General features: G+C 48.3%; 1 protein-coding gene across 5 annotated transcripts in view; it reads left to right on the forward strand.

Moving 5' to 3' along the window:
- IGFN1 (immunoglobulin like and fibronectin type III domain containing 1) overlaps positions 1-24717 on the forward strand; it is a 39094-nt gene that overhangs the window by 8845 nt on the left and 5532 nt on the right. For 4 of the 5 annotated variants that reach the window (XR_005703977.2, XM_040085622.2, XM_040085624.2 and 1 more), the window contains exons 3-20: positions 2225-2293; positions 2726-2848; positions 5098-5237; positions 5778-5877; positions 6697-6744; positions 7284-7329; positions 8018-8192; positions 8746-8859; positions 10051-10222; positions 10835-11107; positions 12806-17692; positions 18873-18997; positions 19430-19571; positions 20035-20331; positions 20973-21272; positions 22143-22316; positions 22686-22814; positions 23251-23550. Coding sequence is in view for 4 of the 5 variants with exons in the window: in XM_040085622.2 (XP_039941556.1) it covers positions 2275-2293; positions 2726-2848; positions 5098-5237; positions 5778-5877; positions 6697-6744; positions 7284-7329; positions 8018-8192; positions 8746-8859; positions 10051-10222; positions 10835-11107; positions 12806-17692; positions 18873-18997; positions 19430-19571; positions 20035-20331; positions 20973-21272; positions 22143-22316; positions 22686-22814; positions 23251-23550 (7564 nt within the window). In the remaining variant the exon portion in view is untranslated. The remainder of the gene's footprint in view (positions 1-2224; positions 2294-2725; positions 2849-5097; positions 5238-5777; positions 5878-6696; positions 6745-7283; positions 7330-8017; positions 8193-8745; positions 8860-10050; positions 10223-10834; positions 11108-12805; positions 17693-18872; positions 18998-19429; positions 19572-20034; positions 20332-20972; positions 21273-22142; positions 22317-22685; positions 22815-23250; positions 23551-24717) is intronic. The other variant, XM_040085625.2, reaches the window with a different exon arrangement.

A 24717-nucleotide genomic window follows, 5' to 3' on the forward strand; every position in this document is an offset into this window, starting at 1 on the left:
GTTCCCTTCATATCCAGGACTGTTATTTTAACCCTGCAATCAATGTGTGGCATTAGCATGCTTCCTTCTCATTCTCCAGAAGTCAGGAATTCACAGGAGTTTAAGGACTTGCAGGAGCTTATTTTTAATCCAAGTGAATTTCTGTAATCTTTAAGACTCTGTAAACTCAGCAGTTTATACATAGTGCACATAGTGTATTTTGTACACTGAGATGGAACCTGTGACTGCCTGTGCAAATATTGTCAGTATTTGGGGGTTTTACCAAAGTAGATTTGAATTTAGCCCTCTCTCAGAAGTTTCTAGTTATGGTAACACATGTCTACTGTCACACCAGGCTGAGAATGAAACATTCTGACATGAAACATTCTGACATGAAACATTTGGAGATGTGAGGAAAGGCTTTGGAGCTGTGTTTGGACCATGTTGCTGTTTCAGGGTAGCTGCTCCTCACCACTGCCCAGCATGGAGGAAAGGAGTCAGGAATAGGAAAAAATAAATGCAAGTGTAACATAAACAGAGCTTAGAGGAAAGCTGCTGCAAGCTGGTGTCAGGTCATCCTGTTTGTTGAGTGTTGTAAGCATCAGGCATTCCAGCTTCAGGAGTGGTGACATGTTTAGGAAGATACAAGAGGCAATAGGGGATTATGTTTGTTGTTAATACGGTTCAGTACTGTGGAGGACAAATTAAATCCATAAGAGGGTGATCAAGAGCCTCTCAAAATCTCAACCATTCACTGTGCAATGCCCTGCCTGGGGCAGGACAGGGTGCCCTGGAATCAGTTTCTTTTCAGTTCAGTTTTGTGTCTTTTCCCTCCCACAAGCTCCCCATTCCCTTCATTGCCAAGTTTTAAAACATCTCCCAAGGGTTTAAAGAAGTAACCATGTGATGTGCCAGACTAGCAGCACACAGCTGAAATGCAAACCCCTCGTAGTGGGAGCAGCAGAGGTCACCCAGATCAGGCCAGGAGGGGACAGGAGAGGGCTTGGCTGGTGCTCACACAGACCTCCCCCATTTCCCAGTGCTATTGTCCCACTGCATTTCCATGGAGGCCAGGGAGGCTCACAGAGATGTCAGTTATTGCTGAGATTTGTAGAGTGTGCAAAGCCTCAAAACAAGATTTGTGGTAAGGACAAAGTGGAGCCTGTGATTTTTTGTAGAGAGGTGGCTGTGGCCCTTTGTGGCTGCTGAGTAACGGCAAAACACATTTTGGTTCAGAAGCTGACCCAGAGGTACTGTGAGTGACGCTGTCTTTGGCCTGCTATGGGATGTCCAGCACAAATTATTTTTGTTCACCATGTTGTCTGTTACCTTCAGCTGAAACCAATTCTCACCCAGACAATGCAGCTCGGAGTTGAATGTATGACAGGGAGATGTTGGGGCTATCCCCTGTGTTTTCATCAGGTGCCAGAGCTCAGCTGGATGAATGCCTGGTGTAGGTGCTCTCCCAAAGCCCCTGTGCCTTTCAAAACAGATGGAAGTTGCATGTTCCACTGTCCCTCTGTTGACTGAAGGAGTGCAGAGGGTAAACAGAGACGCAGCACTAATGCCACAGGCAATCCAATCTAATTGCTCTTTCAGAGCTGCAGTAACTCTATAGTTCCTGAGCATCTCCCACATGACAGAGAATCTGCTTTCCCAGCTTGCTGCAAGGCAGGGATGTGTTACATTACACATTGTCCAATTTAAAATACAGGGAAAGAGACTCCTCTGGCAGAAGTTCCCCTGAGTGATCCATAACAATAACTGCTTAATGCCAAGCTCACACTTCACCATTCCCTTCTAAAGACTTCTTGTCTGCTCTCAGGTCTGTTGCTAATTTAACCAAGCTAAATGAGATCAGGATGTACCTCTGCTCCATGCCCCAGTTTAGACATCCATCTCTGTGGTTTTCTTCTCAGCAACTGCTCTTGCCATCCATCAGAACCCACCACGTGAGTGCCATGTGGTGAATGTTTGCCTGAAACACGAGAGGAGGTCTTTAGAGGAAAGCCAGGTGACACAGAGGGATGCCACGGGATGTGTACATTTTCCATTCAGCCCTGCTAATCATCCTCATTCCCAGGTTGTGTTGAGCATGACAGGCTGATTGGCAGGTCTGTCTCTACTTGGCTGCAAGGATGTGGCAAGTGAGGAAGGGCAAACTGTGTCACTAAAGGGAGCAGTGTTATGGTCTGTCCTTTCCCTTGCAAACTGTAAATAATGAAATGATTTGTCTTTTTTAAAGGAGAACTTGTAATCTGTTTGTGCTGACCCCAGAAAGCAGAGCAAAGCATCATGAACAGCCATCAGCCAGGTGAGAGAACAAACACAGCTCTGGGGAGCCTCTGGGAATAACCCCAGCTTGCTTCTCTAGCTTGGAGATGGCAGGGACTGACCCACCATGCTCTGACTTGGCAGCGGGGCCTTTCTCATGCCAGATTTTGTGTTTGGAACAAGAACTGATGCAAAGCTCTGTCACTGGAGCTGTGAGCTGAGGTGGTCCTGGACTAGGACTTTGCAAATTTCCCACTTAGACACAACTTTGGCAAAGCCACCACAAAATCCCAGACCTTAATGCCCAAGCCTTGTTGGGACATGTTTAGAGCCTGTGGCACTGGAATGGGTGGGACATTTGTGGTCCAAGGGGAGCTGAGCAGGAGCAGTTAATGCTCTGCAGGAGGCAGTGCAGACAGAGAGATTCTGAAGGATAAATGTTGATCGAATGTATTTTTTCCTGCCTTTCTAGTAAAAATCTTCAAGAAATCTTCTATCCCAGGAGTTGTTATCACTCAGTTTGTGAATGATGTTCCACAAGGATGCAGTACACCCGATTTTGAGAAGAAACCACTCACTCTGACACTTCAGGAAGGTGAGACCCTTGATAAACAGGTAAAGCCACAGATCTGGAGGTTTAACTCCATGTCCCACCTACATGAAAAAATTGTCATGATTAAATCAAGTGAGTTTCTAAAGTGATTCGACATGACCACAAAAAATGTGTTGTGTGGCTGAAGTCTTTGTTACACTGATGGCAATTCCTTCAGTACTCACAAAAGTCTCCTCAGTTGTCACTATGTGTATGCAAGACCAACATCTGCTCTTATGTGTACAGTAAATCCAGAGAATTCTGCAGGTAGCTCTCATAGTAAGGATTTTGCAGCAAAAGATCAGGCACATTGAAACAGTTGTTGCTTTTTTGTTGTTGTTGTTGTTTTCCTGTTGAAAGAACTTGTGTTCAGCATTAAAATCTGCCGCTTTTTAAAGCAGGATATGCTGTCTGCAGGTGCTATTTGGGCTATAGCAGCCTTCCAGTGCCTAAAAGGGCTCCAGGAGAGATGGAGAAGGGCCTGGAGTGCCAGGACAGAGGGAATGGCTTCCCACTGCCAGAGGGCAGGGATAGATGGGATATTGAGAAGGAATTCTTCCCTATGAGGGTGGTGAGGCTCTGGCACAGGGTGCCCAGAGAAGCTGAGGCTGCCTCATGCCTGGAAGTGTCCAAGGCCAGGTTGGATGGGGCTTGGAGCAACCTGGGACAGTGGAAAGTGTCCCTGCCTGTGGCAGGGGGTGGAATGAGATGGACTTTGAGGTCTCTCCTACCCAGGCCATTCCATGGTTCTGTGATGATTCTGTAAAGAACAACATAAGGATCTTGCACAGAGCACAGAGCAGGCAGCTGATGAGCCAAGAACTGGAATCAGTGAAGAGCCTCCCAGAGGTCTCTCTGCACCTGCAGAGACTCTTTTTGTTTTTTCATTTTTGTTGGTGTGGAGTAGCCTGAGAACATCGTGTAGCTCCTCTTCCCTGTCAGGACTGAACCAGCAGCTTGGATTTCGGTGTTCCACACTCACCTGTGGATTTCCAGGAGCCAGTGAGGTTTTATGAAGGAGCACAGTGTCCTCTAGTGGAACCTGTCCTTCCTCCTCCTCCACCTGCACGTTTCAGGCAAGACCCAAGGCCCCTGGATAAGTTTTCACCAGTCTAATTTTTCACCTCTGTAAATTTTCCAGGTTACTTCATTTTCAGCAGGTTTTTTGCAGTTCCCATAATAACTGTTTGCACACTCAGGCTGGCCACTGTAATTCTGCCTCTGTGCAGAGGCACCATGAGGGCCTTTAATTCTGTCATCATCACCCCACTGTGTTCAGTGCATGGCTGAGCTGATTCTCCTGGCTGGGTGGCCTGTGACAGATGGCCAGCATGGGAAAGTGCAGCCAAAGTGGCTAAAATGTAACACAGAATAATCAACTGGAATCAGATTTTAATAAGAGAGAGTACTGTAATCTCAAAGGCTGTAAAAGGCCTCTGAGATAAGATAAGGATCTGTTGGCAGGAACTTGTTCCATCAAATAAGTTTGGTGGTGGTAACTGCAGCAAGGTGTGAGAAATATTGCCAGACTTTCTAAAGAGAATCTTTAACACTGTTGGTCACCTGAAGACCAAGGTCATTAAAAAATAAGAGAGAGTGATCATTTCCACCCTGAGGCGCTTCTGTGGATAACTCACCACCATTTCCATTCCCACTCACCCACACAAGTCACTTCTCTGACTTTCCCAGTGCTCCCTGTGGTTTTGGAGCCTTTTGGAGAAGAGGTTGTACTGGGCAGTGGGAAAGCTGTTGGAGATTTCTGTAGTGGGCTGCAGGGCACTCAGGTTCCTGGGGAGCAGGGATAAAGGAGAGGAACCCTCTTCTCCCTCGTCTCGTCAAACAGCAGAGCCTGGTGGGTTTGGAGTGCAAGGTGGTGCCAGTTAAAGTCTGGAAAAACAGTGGGATTTGATAGAGAATATGTGTGATGAGAAGGGATTTGGACATTTCATGGTAAAAAGCAAGTCTGGGTTGAATTTGCTGTCAGGCTTCTGATTTCAGTGATGGTCAGAGATGTCAGCAGCCATGCCTGGCAGATAATTGCCACATTTTAAGGGCCTTTTATGATTGAATACAGACAAAACCTGAATTATTGATGCACAAAAGAAGATGTTCGTGTTATTTTTGAAGAACGTTTCTACATAAAATAACAAAAATTACTGTGGGGATCACTCTTGATAAGATAAGGGGCTAGGCCTGAGAGTCCTCATATTCAAACCTGTCTTAAATAACTAAATTCTTGTCTCTTGTCAAAGGTAAAAATGCCATTTTCAGAGCTGTGGTCAAAGGTGTCCCAGCCCCTGAGGTGAAATGGTCACGTACACTAAAAGGAATGGACGATCCTGCCAAATATGAAATGTCCTTCAACAGTGCTACAAATGAATTCATTCTGGAGGTAAAGATCAAATATTTCAGAAAAGACTTGTGGAACCGAGAGAAATGAGCAGGAAAACCCTGCAGTGGGATGAGGGGAAGCAGAGCTTCAATCTCCGCTTGCTGTGAGCAGGGACAGGACCCCAGAGAAGGGCTGGAGCTGTGCCAGGGGAGGGTCAGCCTGGATCTCAGGGAAGGGTTCTTCCCCCAGAGGTGCTGGGCACTGCCCAGGCTCCCCAGGGAATGGGCACGGCCCCAGGGCTGCCAGAGCTCTAGGAGTGCTTGGACAATGCTCCCAGGGACAGGCTGGGATTGTTGGGAGTGTCCTATCCAGGAGCTGAGCTGGATGATCCTGTGGATCTCTTCAAACTCAGGATATTCCATGATTCTGCACATCCCCAGCTCTGAGATTACACAAAGATAAGCAAACAAAGCTTTTTAGAGCCCTTCTGGGAACAGAAGAATCCTCTGAGGTGCCATTGAGTAGTTGCTTTATGGGAAGCTGGAGGTGAACTGAATCCCAGCCCTTTCTGTGAGCAGTTTCTGTGCTCTCCCTTTGAAGATCAAGAGCCTGGTTCTGGATGACAGTGATTTGTATCGCTGCTGTGCTGTCAATGCCTATGGAGAGGCCTCGTGCTCCGCTGGCCTCAGGATCATCCAAGGTAGGACTGGCAGCTCCGGCTCCACAGGCCCCGTGGTCCCAGGCAGTGGCTATGCTGTTCCCTGGGTTGGGTGTCCAGGACTTCATCTGGGTATTCTTGGTGTGAAGGTCTGGTGTTCCCCTCGTTTAAGACTGGAGATCTTTTGGTGGCTCCCTGACATTGTGAAGTTTAAAGTAAAGGGGGGAGAAAGTGGAATGGAGCTCACTGCACTGCTCCAGAATCAGACACCCTAGATTTAGTGCTGAACTTCCTCAGTCATTTCTTTATGCTGTTGAGTGAATCAGTCCTTTGGGAGGGATCCATCCCTCTGCAGCTGTCTCTGGGCCTCGTTCCTGCTTCCCTTTATAGTCAGTGCAGAGAAATGGGCACTCTGTGGGTCAGATATAACTGATATTCTTGGAATCCTCTCGAGCAGAAGATGGATTATATTGGAAGTGTCCATCTCACCTCCATGCCTTTCAAGTAAGTTTAGAAGGTGCCTATCTGCAGTTGCCATTTCCACCTTGGCTCCCCATCTCTAAAACAAGATGTTGATATTTCCTCCCATTGCTTATACCATTAAATTGGTAGGGCAAGAACGCTCTCCTCCTCTGTGTGGAGTTTCCATCAAGCACAGAGTCAATGGCAATAGAAATATCACCTTTCTAGGTGGAGATTACTGAGGGCAAATGTCAGATTGACAAGGAAATCCAAACTGGGATTCCCTCTTGCACTGGTATCAGATACAGTGGTTTCATGACTCATTGGTTCACTGCTGTTAATCTCATCTTGTTCATCCTATGGCTTGTTTTCCTTCTGTTTTCTCTTATAAATGATCAGTTGGCTTTAAGAAGAAGGCAAAATATGTTCCTGTTCATGCTGCTGATGGTAAGTTAAAGATCTGGATGTGCATTATCTTACTGGGGGGGGGTGAGGGCAGAGCAGATGATACTCTGCCACACTATTGCTACCCCAAACTTGTAATGGCTGGAGTAAGATAAGGATTAATGAGCCTGTAATGTTCTGTCGTCTCTGTCTGCTTGCTCTCTACTTTTTGCTAAAATAATGATTTTAGACACAGTTTTGAGCTGTTCTAATTAGTGAACATGGAATCATGAGGAAAGAAAAAATGGATTGGGGGATGTTAAACACGTCTGGATCAAACTTGTTAACATGTCTGAAAATAGTGGGTCTCTAGAGGGAAGCCCATTAGGGAGAGATGAACTTCACTGGCACTCAAAGGATGAGCATGGCAGTGAGAACTAAGTTCCATGACAGTTTTTCGGTAAAGTGTGAAAAAAAACACCAGAGGAAAAGACCTCAGCAGAATGACCTATTGTCAGCAACTATTCTGCATTATCTTCTTTGGGAGGATGTATTTCAGAGAGCTGGGTATGTGACTGTTGTTTCACCCCCTCTCGTAACAGAGCTCAAGCAGATACTCCTGGCCTCCAGGAAGATGCTGAGGAAGAGGTAAGGCTCTGGAGTGAGGGCCACGCTCCCTCTTCTGGATGTTTCTTGGTGGTAAGGGACAGCTCCAGGGCAACACTTCTTGTGTCCAAAGTTGTGGTGAGACTCTCTGGAGAGACAAGCCAGAACAGCTTGGCACTGCCCATTGGACTGAGATAAACACAAGATTTCAGCCTCATTTTGAGGGGCATTTCCTCTGCACCACAAGGTTCTGACAGGGAAGCTGTGTTTCTCTGCTTCCCTGTGTTTAGCTCACGAGTAGCTTCCTGTCCAAAGGACAACTCTTCATGGCTCTGGCTGCCCAGGAGCTGAGCTCTGGCTCCCAGCCCAGCTGCACTGCCAGGTGCACAGGGCAGAATCCTCCCCTTCCCAAAGCTCTAAGGATTGTCTGCTGATAATGATCTCTGTGCAGAATCCTCAACTGTTCTAGGCGATTACCTGGCCTGAGCCAAACTGTGCCAGAGCCTCTGGTAGTAATTTAGCAGTGTGGAAGCTCTTCCCTGGCGCCATTTAATTTGTAGTACAGATGCAGAAAACCTACTCTGGAAGAATCCCAGTCCTTCCTGCCTGCACCTACAGGGCCAAGTGAACTACAGGAATAATGGGGAGAGATGAAAGAGAATTAGGGGTAGAAAAGCAAGAATCTTGTTGTCCCTGGAAATGTCTGAATGTTTCCCTACCTGGTTCCCAGGGTTGTAGCACCAAAACCAAAGCCCCTGGACAAAGAAGCTGTGTGGCAGCTGTTGCTGCATGCAGATAAGAGAGATTATGAGAAAATCTGTATGAAATATGGAATTGTTGACTTCCGTGGGATGCTGAGGAAGCTGCAGGAGATAAGGAAGGACACAGAGAGTGAACAAGACAAGGTAAAATAACTGAAACCACTCATTTTTGACAAATTGCAGCTTCTGAAGACAGGCTAAATCTTCCTAAATTGCTTTGGAGATGAAAATTTTGTTGCACAACAGTGATTTATGACAATATTTTAAAGAAGTTCCACTTCTTTATTCATGCAGGTGAAAATGCTGATGAAATTTTTGAAGCTCAGTTCCAGATTTTAGGAGATATTGACCACAGGGGTATTCAGTTGTCTCTGATAAGAATTTGGACCCCAAATTTTAAATTATATGTCCAAGAGTGAAAATTGGCCTTCACATACAGGGCCATGTAGAGACCTGGATGGGCAGCGTGGGAGTGACCAGGACGCAACACATAAAAAGTAATTGATATACTGGAGGAAATGTGGCAGCTTACAGACACTGTAACTCTGTTCTGTACCAGAACGGTGACTTTCAGATACTTCTACTACATAATGTTAGAGGTAGCTCTTCAAAGTAGATTTCACATTAATTCAACAGCTTAAGAACTTCTGTCATGGCAGCTTTATAATTTACTAGGTTCTTTGATATTTCTTTGCAGTTAGTTCACAGTCTCAAAAACTTTGAACACATCAGAGTCAACAAGGAGGGAAATGCTACGTTCAGCCTGGAGATGGAGCTGAAAATCAGCAGCAGCAACGTTTACCTGCTCAAAGTAAGGGGGATGAGTTGGGCAGCAGCAGCTCAGAGCAGCCTCTCAAGTGTTCTACAGAAAAGGCTTCATCTGCTAGGCTGTGGCTGAGAGCAAATAAATGCCCTAAAGTTGTCTGTCTTTTGCAGATCCCTGCTTGGTTGGGGAGCAGTGTGGGTGTGGGGTGATCTTTGGTGGGGACTATCCCTGGGGATTTGTAGATCCAAGTACCTAGCACGCAGTCACTTACTGACATCCCTGTGTCTTCAGGAAATTCAAAGAACAGTTGAGTTGGAAAGGACATTTTAAAGGTCAAGGAATCTTAAAACTCATCCCATTCCACCCCCTGCCATGGGCAGGGACACCTTCCACTATCCCAGGTTGCTCCAAGACCCATCGAGCCTGGCCTTGGACACTTCCAGGGATGAGGCAGCCACAGCTGCTCTGGGCAATCTGTGCCAGGTCCTCACCACCCTCATGGGAAAAAAGCTCCTTTCTTATATCTAACCTGACCCTCCTTCAGTTTAAGACCATCACCCCAACAGCGTCTTTCAGGCTGCTGAAAATGCAGTTACCTGTAAATTTTATTCACTTTCTCAAGTGTGTTATTGCACTGTAACTCCCTCTGTGAAAGAAGATCTCAGAGATGTAAAACATTCCCTCTAGATCTATAGCCCCAAGGATGGGATCTGCAGGTGCTCGGTGCTGGATGTGTTTTTCTGAAAGATACTTTTTAGTCGAATTGTGGTTAGAGGCTTTAATCCAGGGGAAATCAGAATGCCCTGAAGAGGGGGACAGACTAACTATGAATCTTCTGGATCAAATATATGACATGAAGCCTATGAGCCACAATTTGGACAATGCAACCCAACTGTGCTACAGAAAGTGGTGAACTCTCCTGCTCATCCAGCTATGAGGATGCTGAAATCTAAGCCAAGAAAGTGCTTTGTCTTTGTAGCTTCAATAACTGTGTATTAATTAAGCTTCAGACCCTTATGTGGGTAGGCAAGAGCTTCTGTTTTGTTGAGTTCCAGAGCCTGGTGCCCTGCTCTGGGCAGGATTCACTGCCCAGACAGTGCCTGTGTGCTGTAAAGAGCCCTGGGCACTGTGAGGTTACCCATTAAATCAGCAAGGGGGTTGTAGCAACCTGTCCTGGTCTGTTTGAAACGACTGGCACTGGTTGAGCCTTTGTGAGGACACTCCTCCTCTCCCCAGGACGGCGAGCGGCTCCGGTACGGGACAGGGGATGAGTACAGGAAGCACTGCCTGAGGAGAGTTGGGAGAAGGTACTACTTCACTGTCAATGATGTGCAGCCAGAGGACGCAGGGGTGTACCAGGTTAGGGTGGAGGACGTCCCTATCTTCTCAACTGAACTGGATGCTCAAGGTAAGGAATTCAGTTTGATGGATGTGATGTGCAGCTGTGACAAAGGTTTGTGTTTTTTTGCTGGAAAATTGTGTCTAGGAGCAAGTGCAGAGCTCAGTAACTCCTGACCACCACAGAGGACTTGTTTTGTGCTGCCCAGTAAGGGCTCCTTGTCTGGCACAGGTGAAAAGGAGCAGGAGGGTGATTGAGTGCTTCAGGTGCTGCATTTGCAGTCCAAGGGAACAGGAACTCAAGTACCGGTCTGGCCTGTGGGTGACAGTGAGCACACCCCTTAACCTGCCCCATATTACAGTTTGCTTCTGTAAGCTCAGAATAAATGACAACAAACTCAATCCAAGTACCATGCTACAGGAACACATCAATGACTACAAACTGGCAGCACATCTGTGCTGCGAGGTACAGATATCTCAGAAGATAATAAAGACAAAAATCTACTTTTCTGCTTTTCTGCAGAATTCAGCACAAAAGCACATCTGTGTTTTTCATTTTTCTCAGTAACCCGATGCTCAGCGGCACAACAACTTCCTTTTCTTTCCTCCTTCAGCTGTAACAATTTTACTTGGAGCGCAGAAGTATCTGTTTCCTTCCCATAGCTCTTGGTTTCCCCTGCAGCCATCCCGGTGCGGTTCCGGCAGCCGCTCTCCGACGTGCGCTGTGCTGAGGCCGGGGACGCCGAGTTCCAGTGTGTGCTGTGCACGCCCTGCCACGAGCCCCTGTGGCTGCACAAAAGCCACCCCCTCCAGGCCAGTGACAAGCACCAGATCTCCGTGACGCCTGATGGTCTGACCCACAAGCTGATTGTCAGGAACGTGGGACCCTCGGACAGCGGCCTGTACACACTTGATGCGGGACAGGGCTCCTCCAGTGCCTGGCTCCTCGTGGAGTGTGAGTGGTTGGCAGCGGGTTGTTCCCGTGGTGTGTTGGCACAAAACACCCTTCACACTTCCTGATGGCTCAGGGACATGTTCCTCTGCTGGAAATTTAATTGCTGAGCCTCTAATTCCAAAATTATGGCTGAGAAAACTGGGGGTGTTCTGTGTAGAGAAGATGAGTCCAGGGAGACTTGGAACCCTTTCCAGTGCCTAAAGGGGCTCTAGGAGAGCTGCAGAGAGGCTTTGGAAAAGGAATGGAGGGGAAATGGCTTCCCACTACCAGAGGGCAGGGTTACATGGGATATTGAGAAGGAATTTTTGGCTGTGATGGTGGTGAGGCCCTGGCACAGGGTGCCCAGAGAAGCTGTGGCTGCCCCATGCCTGGAATTGCCCAGGGCCAGGTTGGACAGGGCTTGGAGCAACCTGGGATAGTGGAAGGTGTTCCTTCCCATGGCAGGGGGTGGAATGTGATGAGTCTAAGGTCCCTTCCCATCCAAACCATTTTGTGATTCCATGATTCTAAATTCTGTTTGGAAAAATGAAGGGCTGGTTTGACCCTCTTTCCTCTTTAAATGAGACCAACTTTTTCCCTTTTAATTAGTCCTGACAAATCCTGTTTGCTTGTTTGCTCTACAGCTATGATGAAGTAGCACATTCTCCATCAGTTATCGAAAATATGCTCCCTATCTCTGCACGTGTTTTTGAGGAAGCTGTCCCAGTGATCACAGTGCAGCAGGCAGGGGCTTAGGGAGCTTTTGATACTCTCAGCTCTACACTCTCAATGCCATTTTTCTTGCTAGATAATATTTTTCATTCCCAATTGGAATTAAACATGCTAGAAGGAGCTCAAAGGAAGCTGGGAAAACTCAGTGCAGGCACGTTGACAGTCACCTGCTTATATTTGTTTCCTTATGAGAGGTGGTTCCTTTGGTTCCCTTTGACTCTGGTTTCCTTTGGAACCCTCCTGCAGCAGCAGCAGGAGGGGTCTCTCTCACAAAGGCCTCTCCAAAGCAACGTAGGTTTCTGAAACAAAGAAACTGCCTGTGGATTTCAGTGAGCTGTGAGCTCTGATAAATTATATCCAAGCTGGAAACCCAAGCAGTGAGTGACCTGCTCTCAGAACAGCCCGATTTTCAGATTAATCCAAAGCTATTCACAGATCTAAAAGCTTTAGTCCTCAGGTTGGGCATCCTTAAACTAGCCGTTATCCAGATGTGCCAGCTGCCTCCAGAGCAGTGAAATCCCAGTCCCAGGGTGAGAACAGATGGCTCTTTTTTGCATGGAACATTCTGTAACTCCTCTATAGCTGGAGGGTAAAGGCAGGTGGAATTCATGAATCCCACATAGAATCTCAGCCCCTCTAAATCAGACCTGCCATGCTGGAAGTTTCTTTTTCTGTTATTGTTTGTTTGTTTGTTTGTTTGTTATAATGAGTTTGTTTCCATTGAAATCAATGCATTTTAACTAAAAATAATTGTCTTTAATTAACATTTCATTGTCTGAATGTGGCATTGAAAAATTCAGGATTTGAAATTATTTTGAATTTACATAAATGTATTATGTGTGTGTGTCCTAAAAATGAAATTCAGAAAGTGCTAACAATTTTTCTTTGGTTGTTGATACAGCGCGTGTCCTATTGATTTTCTGTTTTTTTGTTCCCTTCTTTTTCTGTAAATTGTAAATCTGCTCCCATGAAATAATGTACCTTCAGATCCCAAAGGAAAGAGGAGACAGGATGAAGGAGAAAAGATTGAAAGGGAGACATCTGAGTGGCTGAAAGAAACAATGGCAGACAACGAAAGGGCAAGGAAGCTTCGTCGCCAAGAAAAAGCTGCTGAGGAAAATCGTCCTTCCTTTTCCACATCTTCTGGTGTGGAGAAAAGTGGCTGGTACAGAACAGATCAAGGCAGGGGCCAAGGCAGGGGCCAAGGACACTCCATTGATTCTGATGATGGAAGCCAAAGGTTTTTGGGAAAAGAAGGGCTACGCAAAACCCACATAAACGGAGAGCTGGGGTCTGGGCAGTTTTCTGGAGCAGGTCTAGATAGTGACTCAGCAGCCGATGATGGCAGCATCTTTGGACTAAAAGGCTTAGGAGGCAGAAGTGGGTTAAAGGCTGTCCATGGCATGGATTCTGTGTCAGGCAGAGCAGGTCCTGGTGGTGCAGTAGGAGGGGCAGGTGAATGGACTTCTGTGGATGGCAGAGGTGAAGGTATGCTAGGTGCTGTTAACGTTGACATGGATGATGGAGAAGGTTTGGGTTCTCAGCATGACGAGGATGGGAATTTAGGTGATGCCAGTTACAGAGCTGGTTTTGGGGGTCCTGGGAGGTTGAGTGGTGGAAGTTCTGTGCCAGATGGGCTTGATCCTAATTTAGCTGGAGTTGCAGCTAGTGTGGGTGGTCTGTTCAGCAGGACTGGTCCAGGAACTGGAGCTGGGGGGAATGCTGTAGGTGCTGGAATGGCAGAAGGATTGAGGTCCCACCATGGCAAGGATGGGCATCCCACCATGGGTGATATGAATGGAGCAGGTATTAACAGAGAGGGACAAACTGGGACTCCCTATGGCAAGGATGGCCTGACACCTCATGCCAGTGGTCAGTTAGGGCAGGCAGGAAGATCTGTCTCACTGTATGGGCCAGGACGCCTTCCAGGTGGAGATGGGGCTATACCTGGTGCAGGCAAAAATTCCACAGGAGAAATGGAGGCTTTGTATGGTCCAAAGGGTCAAACACTGGGAGCAGGTGCTGGTGGAGCTGGTGCAGGGGGATTTGGATCTCCCTATGGAAAGGATGGTCTCCCAGCTGGGGCTGGTTTTGGTGGTGTTGGTGCAGGAGAACTTGGAGCTCTCTATGGGAAGGATGGTCTACCAGCTGGGGCTGGTTTTGGTGGTGTTGGTGCAGGAGAACTTGGAGCTCCCTATGGGAAGGATGGTCTCCCAGCTGGGGCTGGTTTTGGTGGGTCTGGTGATGCAGGGGGACTTGGATCTCCCTATGGAAAGGATGGTCTACCAGCTGGGGCTGGTTTTGGTGGGGCTGGTGGTGCAGGGGGACTTGGAGCTCCCTATGGAAAGGATGGTCTCCCAGCTGGGGCTGGTTTTGGGGGGGCTGGTGCAGGAGAACTTGGATCTCCCTATGGAAAGGATGGTCTTCCCATTGGAGCAGGTGTTGGTGGGTCTGGGGGCGCAGGGGGACTTGGATCTCCCTATGGAAAGGATGGTCTCCCAGTTGGAGCTGGTTTTGGTGGGGCTGGGGGTGCAGGAGGACTTGGAGCTCCCTATGGGAAGGATGGTCTCCCAGCTGGGGCTGGTTTTGGTGGGTCTGGTGATGCAGGGGGACTTGGATCTCCCTATGGAAAGGATGGTCTACCAGCTGGGGCTGGTTTTGGTGGGGCTGGTGGTGCAGGGGGACTTGGAGCTCCCTATGGAAAGGATGGTCTCCCAGCTGGGGCTGGTTTTGGGGGGGCTGGTGCAGGAGAACTTGGAGCTCCCTATGGAAAGGATGGTCTTCCCATTGGAGCAGGTGTTGGTGGATCTGGGGGCGCAGGGGGACTTGGATCTCCCTATGGAAAGGATGGTCTCCCAGTTGGAGCTGGTTTTGGTGGGGCTGGGGGTGCAGGAGGACTTGGAGCTCCCTATGGGAAGGATGGTCTCCCAGCTGGGGCTGGTTTTGGTGGTGTTGGTGCAGGAGGACTTGGATTTCCCTATGGAAAGGACGGTCTTCCCGTTGGAGCAGGTGTTGGTGGGGCTGGTGGGGCAGGGGGACTTGGATTTCCCTATGGAAAGGATGGTCTTCCCATTGGAGCAGGTGTTGGTGGGTCTGGTGGTGCAGGGGGACTTGGATCTCCCTATGGGAAGGATGGTCTCCCAGCTGGGGCTGGTGGTGTTGGTGCAGGAGGACTTGAAGCTCCCTATGGAAAGGATGGCCTCCCAGCTGGAGCTGGTGTTGGTGGGGCTGATGTAGCTGGTGTAGGGGGATTTGGAGCTCCCTATGGGAAGAACAGTCTCCCAGCTGGGGCTGGTGTTGGTGGTATTGGTGCAGGGAGACTTGGTTATCCATATGGAAAGGATGGACTCCCTGATGGATCAGGAGCTGGTGGAGCAGGTGGTGGTTTTGGAGGTGCTGGATCTCCTTATGGAATGGATGGTTTTCCAGCTGGAGCAGGTGCTGAAGGGACTGGTGCAGGGGGACTTGGAGCTCCCTGTAGGAAAGACGGTCTCCCAGCTGGAGCAGGTGCTAGTGGTGCAGCAGGATTTGGGGAGGCCTTGGATGATAGTCGGCCACTTGGAGCAGGTGTTGGAGGTACTGCTGGTGCTGGTGCAGGGGGACTTGGATCTCCCTATGGAAAGGATGGTCTCCCAGCTGGGGCTGGTTTTGGTGGGCCTGGTGCAGGACTTGGAGCTCCCTATGGGAAGGATGGTCTCCCAGCTGGGGCTGGTTTTGGTGGTGTTGGTGCAGGAGAACTTGGAGCTCCCTATGGGAAGGATGGTCTTCCCATTGGAGCAGGTGTTGGTGGGTCTGGTGGTGCAGGGGGACTTGGTTCTCCCTATGGGAAGGACGGTCTCCCAGCTGGGGCTGGTTTTGGTGGGCCTGGTGCAGGACTTGGAGCTCCCTATGGGAAGGATGGTCTCCCAGCTGGGGCTGGTGGAGCTGGTGCAGGTGGACTTGGCAAGGCTTTGTATGGTCCAGATGGTCAGCCACTTGGAGCAGGTGTTGGTGGTGCAGGGGGAGTTCCATCCTATGGAAAGGATGGTCTCCGAGTTGGTGTTGGTGCAGGGGGAGGTGGGGGTCCCTATGGAAAGGATGGTCTCCCAGTTGGAGCTGGTGTTGGTGGTGCAGGCGGAGTTCCATCCTATGGAATGGATGGTCTCCCAGTTGGAGCTGGTGTTGGTGCAGGGGGAGGTGGGGGTCCCTATGGAAAGGATGGTCTCCCAGTTGGAGTAGGTGTCGGTGGTGCAGGCGGAGTTCCATCCTATGGAAAGGATGGTCTCCCAGCTGGAGCTGGTGCTGGTGGTGCAGGGGCAATTGGGGGTCCCTATGGAAAGGATGGTCTCCCAGTTGGAGCTGGTGCTGGTGGTGCAGGGGCAATTGGGGGTCCCTATGGAAAGGATGGTCTCCCAGTTGGAGCTGGTGCTGGTGGTGCAGGGGCAGTTGGGGGTCCCTATGGAAAGGATGGTCTCCCAGTTGGAGCTGGTGCTGGTGGTGCAGGGGCAATTGGGGGTCCCTATGGAAAGGATGGTCTCCCAGTTGGAGCTGGTGCTGGTGTTGGTGGTGCAGGGGCAGTTGGGGGTCCCTATGGAAAGGATGGTCTCCCAGTTGGAGCTGGTGCTGGTGTTGGTGGTGCAGGGGCAGTTGGGGGTCCCTATGGAAAGGATGGTCTCCCAGTTAGTGCTGGTGCTGGTGTTGGTGGTGCAGGGGCAGTTGGGGGTCCCTATGGAAAGGATGGTCTCCCAGCTGGAGGTGGTGCAGGAGGAGTCGGGGGTCCCTATGGAAAGGATGGTCTCCCAGCTGGAGGTGGTGCAGGAGGAGTCGGGGGTCCCTATGGAAAGGATGGTCTCCCAGTTGGAGCTGGTGCTGGTGGTGCAGGAGGAGTTCCATCCTATGGAAAGGATGGTCTCCCAGTTAGTGCTGGTGCTGGTGTTGGTGGTGCAGGGGCAGTTGGGGGTCCCTATGGAAAGGATGGTCTCCCAGTTGGAGGTGGTGTTGGTGGTTCAGGAGGAGTTCCATCCTATGGAAAGGATGGTCTCTCAGTTGGTGCTGGTGTTGGTGGGGCTGCTGGTGAAGGAGGAGCTGGAGCTCCCTATGGAAAGGATGGTCTGCCAGCTGGGACTGGTCATGGTGGTGCAGGGGGAGTTGGGGGTCCCTGTGGAAAGGATGGTCTCCTAGCTGGGGCTGTGGCAGGAGCTGCTCGTTTTCCTCTTGGAGGTGAGGAAGCCATGGCATCTGGCCATGGCGTGGATGCCATGCTGAGCAGAGCTCCAGGATATGCAGGTGGGGCAGGAGGAGAGGGCTTTTCCAGGGAAGGCTCTGCACTGTGGGGTGCAGGGTCTCCCTATGGCAAAGACAGAGGATCGGCTGGAGCCATGGCTGGTGCAGGTGGGGTTGGGAGGTTGGGAGGGGATGAATGGGATTTGGTCCATGGTAAAGGAGGTGTGGGAGGTGCTGGTGGGCCAGGTGGTGAGTATGGGCTGGATGCACATCTTGGCAGACCTTCAAGAGGTGAAACTGGAAAGGGCACTGCCAGTGATGTCAGAGGGCCAGGGAACAAAGGTTCAGCTGGTGACAGAGAGTACCTGTCAGGTCCAGAAGGAGCCAGGAGAGAGGGCAGAGATTTCAGTCAGTTGGGCTCTCTTTATGACACAAATTCTGCCTTTGGAGGGGCAGGGAGTAAATTCCATGACAGATCTGTTGACGGGAGTAGTTCAGGTGGGTTTGGTCAAGGTCCCCTGAGTTATGGCCAGATGCCAGGTCCTCTTGGTGGACCTCCTTCAGCAAACCAGAGAAACCAGGAACCTGACCTGGATCTTAAAGCAAATGATTCCCTGAAGAACACAGAAAGCACAGGACAAAAGAGACAGAGTATCCTGGATAATCTCAAAGGTACGTGGTTAACTGGTGACTCCTGGTCTTTGCATTATGATACTCACATTCCTAATCCAGCGAAGAACAACTGTGTGTAGAAATTTGGTTGTCCCATGATCTGTTCCCAATTCTCCCACTGACTGGCTGTTTGATCTTACAGAGTTTGCTCTGATCAAAATGCCTTAAAAGTCTAAATTATTTCCTTTGTCTAAATGATCTAAACCAGGTCTCATCTCTTCACCTGTGTTTCACATATCATGGAACAGACCACTTCATAAACATACCAGTTCCCATAAAGTTTATCATCATGCTTCTTTGGTACTGTTCCAATTCAAAAATGAAGATTTCACTTTATTTTTAAAACACCTACTGCAAAGAACTGAGTTTTCCAAGTTCTGGGAACGATTCTGTGCCTGCTTATATGGGATTATATAATGTAAAGAGCTCTTTTCTCTTGTAACATCAGGAATAATAAGGCGTTGCATAGAGTAAGAGGGGAATAATGTGTTTGCAGCCATTTGAGTAAGACCTGTGGCTTCACCAGCAAGATGATGATGTGAAAATTGTAGGAATGAGAAATTTCAGGTGTATAATCAGAGGGGAATATTCACCTAATGGCATTGTTCACAAATTAGGAATTATCATTGTCAAACCATAAATCTTAACAAGGAAGTAAAATCATCAAAACTGGCATTCAGGGGGAAGGAGTGGGGTATATATTAGAGAGGAGATGATGATGGTAATGGAGAACTTGGGAAGGGAAAGAGGAATACAGGGGGGAGAACAGTGGACCTGGGGCTGTTTAGGTGGATGTGCTGGGCAGCCCTGTGTGTGGTCAGTGCAGAGGAAGAGGGGGATGAAGCAATATATCCACACCTTGGAGCAGCCTGTTTTTTTCCACTGGCTGTAGAGAGAGCCAGGACAATTAGCATAGACATAAACTAGCAAATCCACAGCTGGATAATGTGCTTTGTGATGAATTCATTGCCCATGCGGTGGATGTTGGGATGGCTGTGCATCCCTCAGGGCACTGAGTGTACCCAGTTGGCCCACAGCGAGGTGGCACAAAAGCCTCTCCTCAGCAGGGGACTTTTTTTTCTTAAAGCTCTTTTCCCCTCACGTGCACGTGCATTTTCAGCTCTAGTTGTCTCTCTGTAACACAGACTTAGCTTCTTTCCCTTCCTTTGTGCCTGTTCAGTCCCGCGCTGTTACCTCAACAAGCAGCTGGCAACCGTGCGAGTGCTGAAGGGGGATCCAGCTGAGCTGTCCTGCACTGTCAGCAAGGACAACGTGACAGGAGTCTGGTTTAAGGATGGCCTGAAGGTGGGTTCATTGAGCTTGCTGCTGGCTTTGCGTAGCAATGCTCTGCTCTCTGGCTTTACCTAAGGGTGGTGTCAAGGTGTCTGTCCCCCTGACAGTCACCTGCAATCTGTGTGGGGTCCTGGAAGGGTTCACAAAATCTCAGAGTGGTTTGGGTTGGAAGGGACCTTAAGGATCATCCAGTCCCACCCCTGCCCTGGGCAGTGATACCTTCCACTAGACCCAAGCCCCATCCAACCTGGCCTTGGACACTTCTAGGAATGGGGCAGCCACAGCTGCTCTGGGCAACAGAATAGCAGAATATTGTTATTAAACATGCATAACATTCATAAGTCTGTTCAACTGCATTTCAAACTGTAGTCTGTCTGGTTTCAGTTTGGATTGCATTTTTTGCTTTTTTTGAAAGAGTATAGGTCTCTGTCCTTTACTTTGTAGTTAACAAGCATGGATGGAGTCATCTTTGAAAAGAAAGGTCTTGTCCACAAATTGATCATTAACAAAGCTGAAGATATTCATGCTGGGAAATACAGGTTTGAAGGTGGAGATGTAAAAACTGAAGCTTCAATTTTTGTTGAAGGTGAGTGTACTAAACCACCAAGGCAGCATGAGATGGGCTTTAAATGTAATATATTTACTCAGAGACATGTCATTGGTTATTGAGAAACTTTATTATAAAGAATTGCAAGATAAATGGGAAATGGGTTTTGTGCAGATTGGTTCATTTTGCATTTGCAAATTTAACTAGGGACCCTTCTGTCAGCAACTCAAAGATTTTGGGGTGCACAAAACACTTTATCCGGGCAAATTCTTCATTCTTGTGTGTAGTGAGTTGCCTAGGAAATATTTTCTCTAGTGAAAGGACAATGTGATATCACAAAATTTTCTGATAATTATCCTGTAGCAAAGTACAACTAAATGTTCAGATCCGGTGTTGTGAGCTTCTAAGAATTGCTGGCAGCACCAAGGGGATCCCTTTCCTCCAAGGTGAGCCTTATCCTCCTTGAAATGTGGTTTTTAATGACCTTATATCACCTGCTTAGATCCTCCCCGGGTGGACAAAGTCCTCCTCAAGAACTTGAGCAGTGTCCCCACTGTGGCCAAGGCTGGGGAGGGGGTGAAGCTGCAGATCCCATTCGAGGGTCGGTGGCCCATCAGGGCAGCGTGGCTGAAGGACAGGATGGAGCTGGGGAATGACACCAGGATCCGTGTGGACAAGACAGACACCTGCACCACACTGTCCATCTCCAGCTGCGACAGGACGGACTGTGGGGATTACAAAGTCAGGCTCAAGAATGACAGTGGTGTCCTGGAGATCAACCTAAAGCTCGTGGTGATAGGTAAGATCCTGTAACATTCACTGTGGCTTTCACTGTAAAGCTTAGACAGGGAATCTATTGGCACTGGTGACAACCTTATTAGGAGTTACTGGGTATTTCAAGAGGAACAGGACTCTCTATATTGCCCCAAAGTCAGGGTACAAGGAAAGATTGCTGAATGTGTTTCTTGCCTTTTAGTACAAGGGAACACAAACCTAGTTTTGTTTGGTTTGAAAACTTAGGTTTTTCATGGCCTAAGCAGTTGAGTTTTGAATGTTCAGACACTGTGAGAGATGTGACTGTACACAACATGCAAATCTGAAATAGGATATCAATGTATCCTATCCTATCCCATAAATGTCTGGGCTCCTTTGGGAGACCAGGAATGAAGTTTTGCTTGTATTAGCAAGCTGAACTGGTGCAATGTTTGTGAGAACAGTTGACCCAGGGAGAGCAAAGGCCTAGCTTCCCATCTTCTCCATCAAAAGTTAGAAGAGTGCAAGTTTGGAAGAGGCAATTCAAGTGCCCAGCCCTCATCCTACAACTGTGCCTGCATTTCATCAGGAACAGTCTCCTAGCTGGTGAACAATGGGCAGTGTCTGCTCCAAACCCAGGAGCAGGTCTGGGTCTGGAGCCGGCTATGTCTCTGTTCATCTTCCCAGACAAGCCACAGCCCCCAGCAGGACCCATCAAAATTGTAGAAAGCTCTGCTGACAACATCACGATCGAATGGAAGCCCCCAAAGGACGATGGGGGCAAACCAGTGCAAAGGTACATCGTGGAGAGGCAGCAGGTGGGCAGGAATGACTGGGAGACTTTGGGAGAAACCCCCAGGAGCTGCACCAGCTTCACCACAAGCAGAGTGGAGGAAGAGATGAGCTACTACTTCAGGGTGAGGGCCATGAATGCCGAGGGAGTGAGCGACGCGCTGGAGTCAGGGGAAGTGAAGGCTGCTGGTAAAGGTGAGAACTTCTCATAATTCATAATTCACAATTCAAATTGGGATTTTTTTTATCGAAGCTGACATCAAAGGAAATTCACTGCATTGTGGATTGTTGGTACAGATCTCAACTTCAGTCTTCACACAAATCTGTGGAGGTTGCCCAGCAAGAGCAGCAGTTTGCTGTAGGCTCTGCTGATGCTGAGTGAGATGTAATTATTCCTTGGTCATGCTCCATTCTGGATTGGAAAGGAGTTTCATCGGGGAAATGCAAAATGCATCAAGATCAAAAGAAAATTTTCCCAGTGGGGCTGCAAAGGGAACATGTGAAGCCTTTCCTTAACTCTACAGGCAAAGGAGTGTCTCTGTATGTGCAGCACTTCTCAGTATGACCACTCCATTCCGCTGATCTCCGAACAACTGAATATTGTCTTTGTCCGTCATGGAGTTTAAATACTAGAACAGGTTTGCCATGAGCAGAAATGCAGTCTTTTTGCAGAGAGCAATGTTCAGTTCTAATTATCTTCTTTCTCCGTTCTCATTCCCATGATTCTGTATCTTGAACACTTTAGCAGAGGGCAAAAAAAATCCATTTTGTTACCAGTTCCTGTTGTTGAAAGCAAGTATGTTGCTTTCATGTAAGAATGACACACTCCACTGGCAGAGGAATTGTCAGTCCTCATGACAGCTGGTCTTTTGTGAAATCCAAACTCAGGAAGAGTCCATGCTGGATCCAGTTTGTGTGTCAAACAGGATTCACAGCTTCAGGTCTCAGCCAGGTTTCCAAAGCACAACCCCAGGAATGCCAGGAGGAATCTGGAAGAAGAAATTATACATTTTATCTTGCAATAAAAACATACCTGCTAATAATGAAGCCCTCATCTCTTTGTAGCTTGCCCTGGTGCCCCAGATCCCCCCGAGATCATTAGTGTCAGCAGGGACGCCATCACCATATCGTGGAAAGCTCCTGGTAAAACCGGTGCTTCCCAAATTATGGGATACGTTGTTCAGAAGCGCAAGAAGGGCACTGTGACCTGGCTGCCAGTCACCAACGGGCCTGTCAAAGGTGGGTATTCTGACTCCTGGAACAACCTGGTGGATTTGAAAAGGCAAAAATGGGTTTAGGAGCTGCTTAGGATCTTATATCTTTCACATCAAGCTGGTGATGGATGACCTTGGAGGTCTTTTCCAACTAAATGATTCTGGGATTCTGTGGTTCAAGGACTGCGTGATTTTGAAAGGAATACAATGAACACATCCCAGAAGATCACATGCACTTGGCTAGGGAATGTCAGGGGAATCAGTTACCGCTTTTATGGCTCCTGGGAATTTTTCAGTCCATAATTCTGCCTGGAGTAAGGCACAACTTTGTTGTGTCCCCTTTCCTGATGGGGAACAGCTCCCCTGAGGCAACACTCTACTCTCCTCTCTGCAGACAAGAAGCTGAAGGTGACCAACCTCAAGAAGGGTGTGCAGTATGAGTTCCGTGTGGCAGCTGTCAATACTGCTGGCACAGGACAGCCCAGTGACCCCTCAGAGCCTGCCTTTGCCCGGGACCCCACCAGTAAGTCCCTGCCCTGTGCTCTACTTTGGGAGTATTCATGGGGAGATGTTCTTAAATCCTCTGTAAAAGTGTGTGAAGACAAGGATCAGTAATCATCAGGGGAATGTTTCATGGCTGAGAGTCAGCTGGAAAAAGGAATGGAAGGATTTCCTGTAGGATGTCCAAGTCAAGATTTGGCAGATCCCAGTGTGGGGTAACGTGCAGTGTGGAGGAACACTCAGGATGGGCTGCTGAGTGTTTTGGAATGTTGTGGGTTTACTGTAGGGCTGGTAGGAGCAAGGACCCAGATCCAGCTCTGAAGAACTGGGACAAGGTAGAGAAGACAGCAGCATGGAAATCCAGTACACTGCAAGAATGTTGGGGAATCTCAGGCAGTGACTGAAAAGAGGGAAGAGAAATCCTAGAAAAACAGTTCAAATAAAATTTCTCCTTCCAGAATCTCCAGGCCAAGTGCAGGACCTTAAAGTGAGCAGCAGTGACAGCACCAGTGTCACCTTGACATGGAACAAACCTGAAGTACAAGATGGGATTGAGGTGAAAGGCTACGAGGTGGAGATGAAGCCCTGTAACAGCCTCAGCTGGACCAAGTGCTTCACCCTCCCAGCACAGAGCACCTCGTGCAGGGTCCAGGGCCTGCAGGCTGGGGGGAAGCTGCTCCTGCGCGTCAGGGCCCTCAGCGACAGCGGCCCCGGGGAGGCCTCGGAGCTCGAGGCTCGTGCTGGAGCTGCTCCCGTGGGTGAGTCGGGGCTCTGTCCCTGGGCATGGGGCACTCGGGGGGCAGGAGCAGCCAGGGCTGAGGGCAGGAGCAGCCAGGGCTGTGGCAATCTGCCATGAGCTGCTCCTAGGCCCGGCCTGACACTGGGGCAGCGCTGCTCCTCCTCACCTCGGGGTTATCTGCTCACCTCAGCAGGACAGTCTCAGTATTAAATGATACTGGACAGGCAGTGCACAGTGCTCAGCTCATTTTTTGATAAAATAACCCTCAGAGCTCCATTTTCTCCTTGGATTTACATTTTCGCCCCCGGGAAGGGCTACACTACAGTCATTAGACAGAACCCATATGTGCCTTACCCCTGCTTGCGCTCTTCCAAGGGAAAAATTGAGTTTTTACTCAAATTTTAAATGATCTTCTGAAATGAAACATTTTATTTCATTCTCTTAAATCACTTTTTTTAATGCTGTTTTTTGATACTTTATTTTCCTTTTTAATTGTTTAGTTTGAAAGTTTTCGCCACTTTCACTTTTCCATCTTTATTTACAATCTACAGCTCTGTTTTTTTCCTGCTCTTTGGAAACATTGCAGAATTACAGTCATAAGAGATAATTCTGTGAGGGGTTCATCTTCCTTAACTTGGATCCTAAGTGAAAATGTCTACTGTGGCATATGCCTGGAGACCTCATTTATCAATTAAAAAAAAAAAAATCAATCTAAAGCAGGTGTTCAGTTCTATACTTGAAAACACTAGATACAATTTAGCACTACTGTATTTGGTATTCTTAGAGAAATACTAAATGCTGTAGTATATTGATGAAAAAAAAAAAATTAAATGCTAAAAAATACTATTTTAGATAAACTCTGGCAGCTTTCCTGTGGATGTTCTGTGCTCTGTATTGCATGTATAATTTATAAACGTCCACTGGAATTTCCTTTTTCCAGACACTGTTTAAACACAAAAGATGATCCCTGTGATGAGATAAAGTGTGGCAAAGAGCCATCTTCTCTGTGACTGAGAGATTGTTGTGAATGTATTTTTACATCATTTTCTCTTGTTTAGTCATAGTGATGGATAAATAAATAGTAATGAAATTTGAAAGGTATAAAATCTGGGACTGAATCAGGGAGATTTTTCCCACTATGAATGCCTCACCCAGCTGGGAGAGGCACCAGGAGGTGGAACACCAT

The sequence above is a fragment of the Hirundo rustica genome, chromosome 24 (genome assembly GCF_015227805.2).
Source record: "Hirundo rustica isolate bHirRus1 chromosome 24, bHirRus1.pri.v3, whole genome shotgun sequence".
NCBI classification, from domain to species: Eukaryota; Metazoa; Chordata; class Aves; order Passeriformes; family Hirundinidae; genus Hirundo; species Hirundo rustica.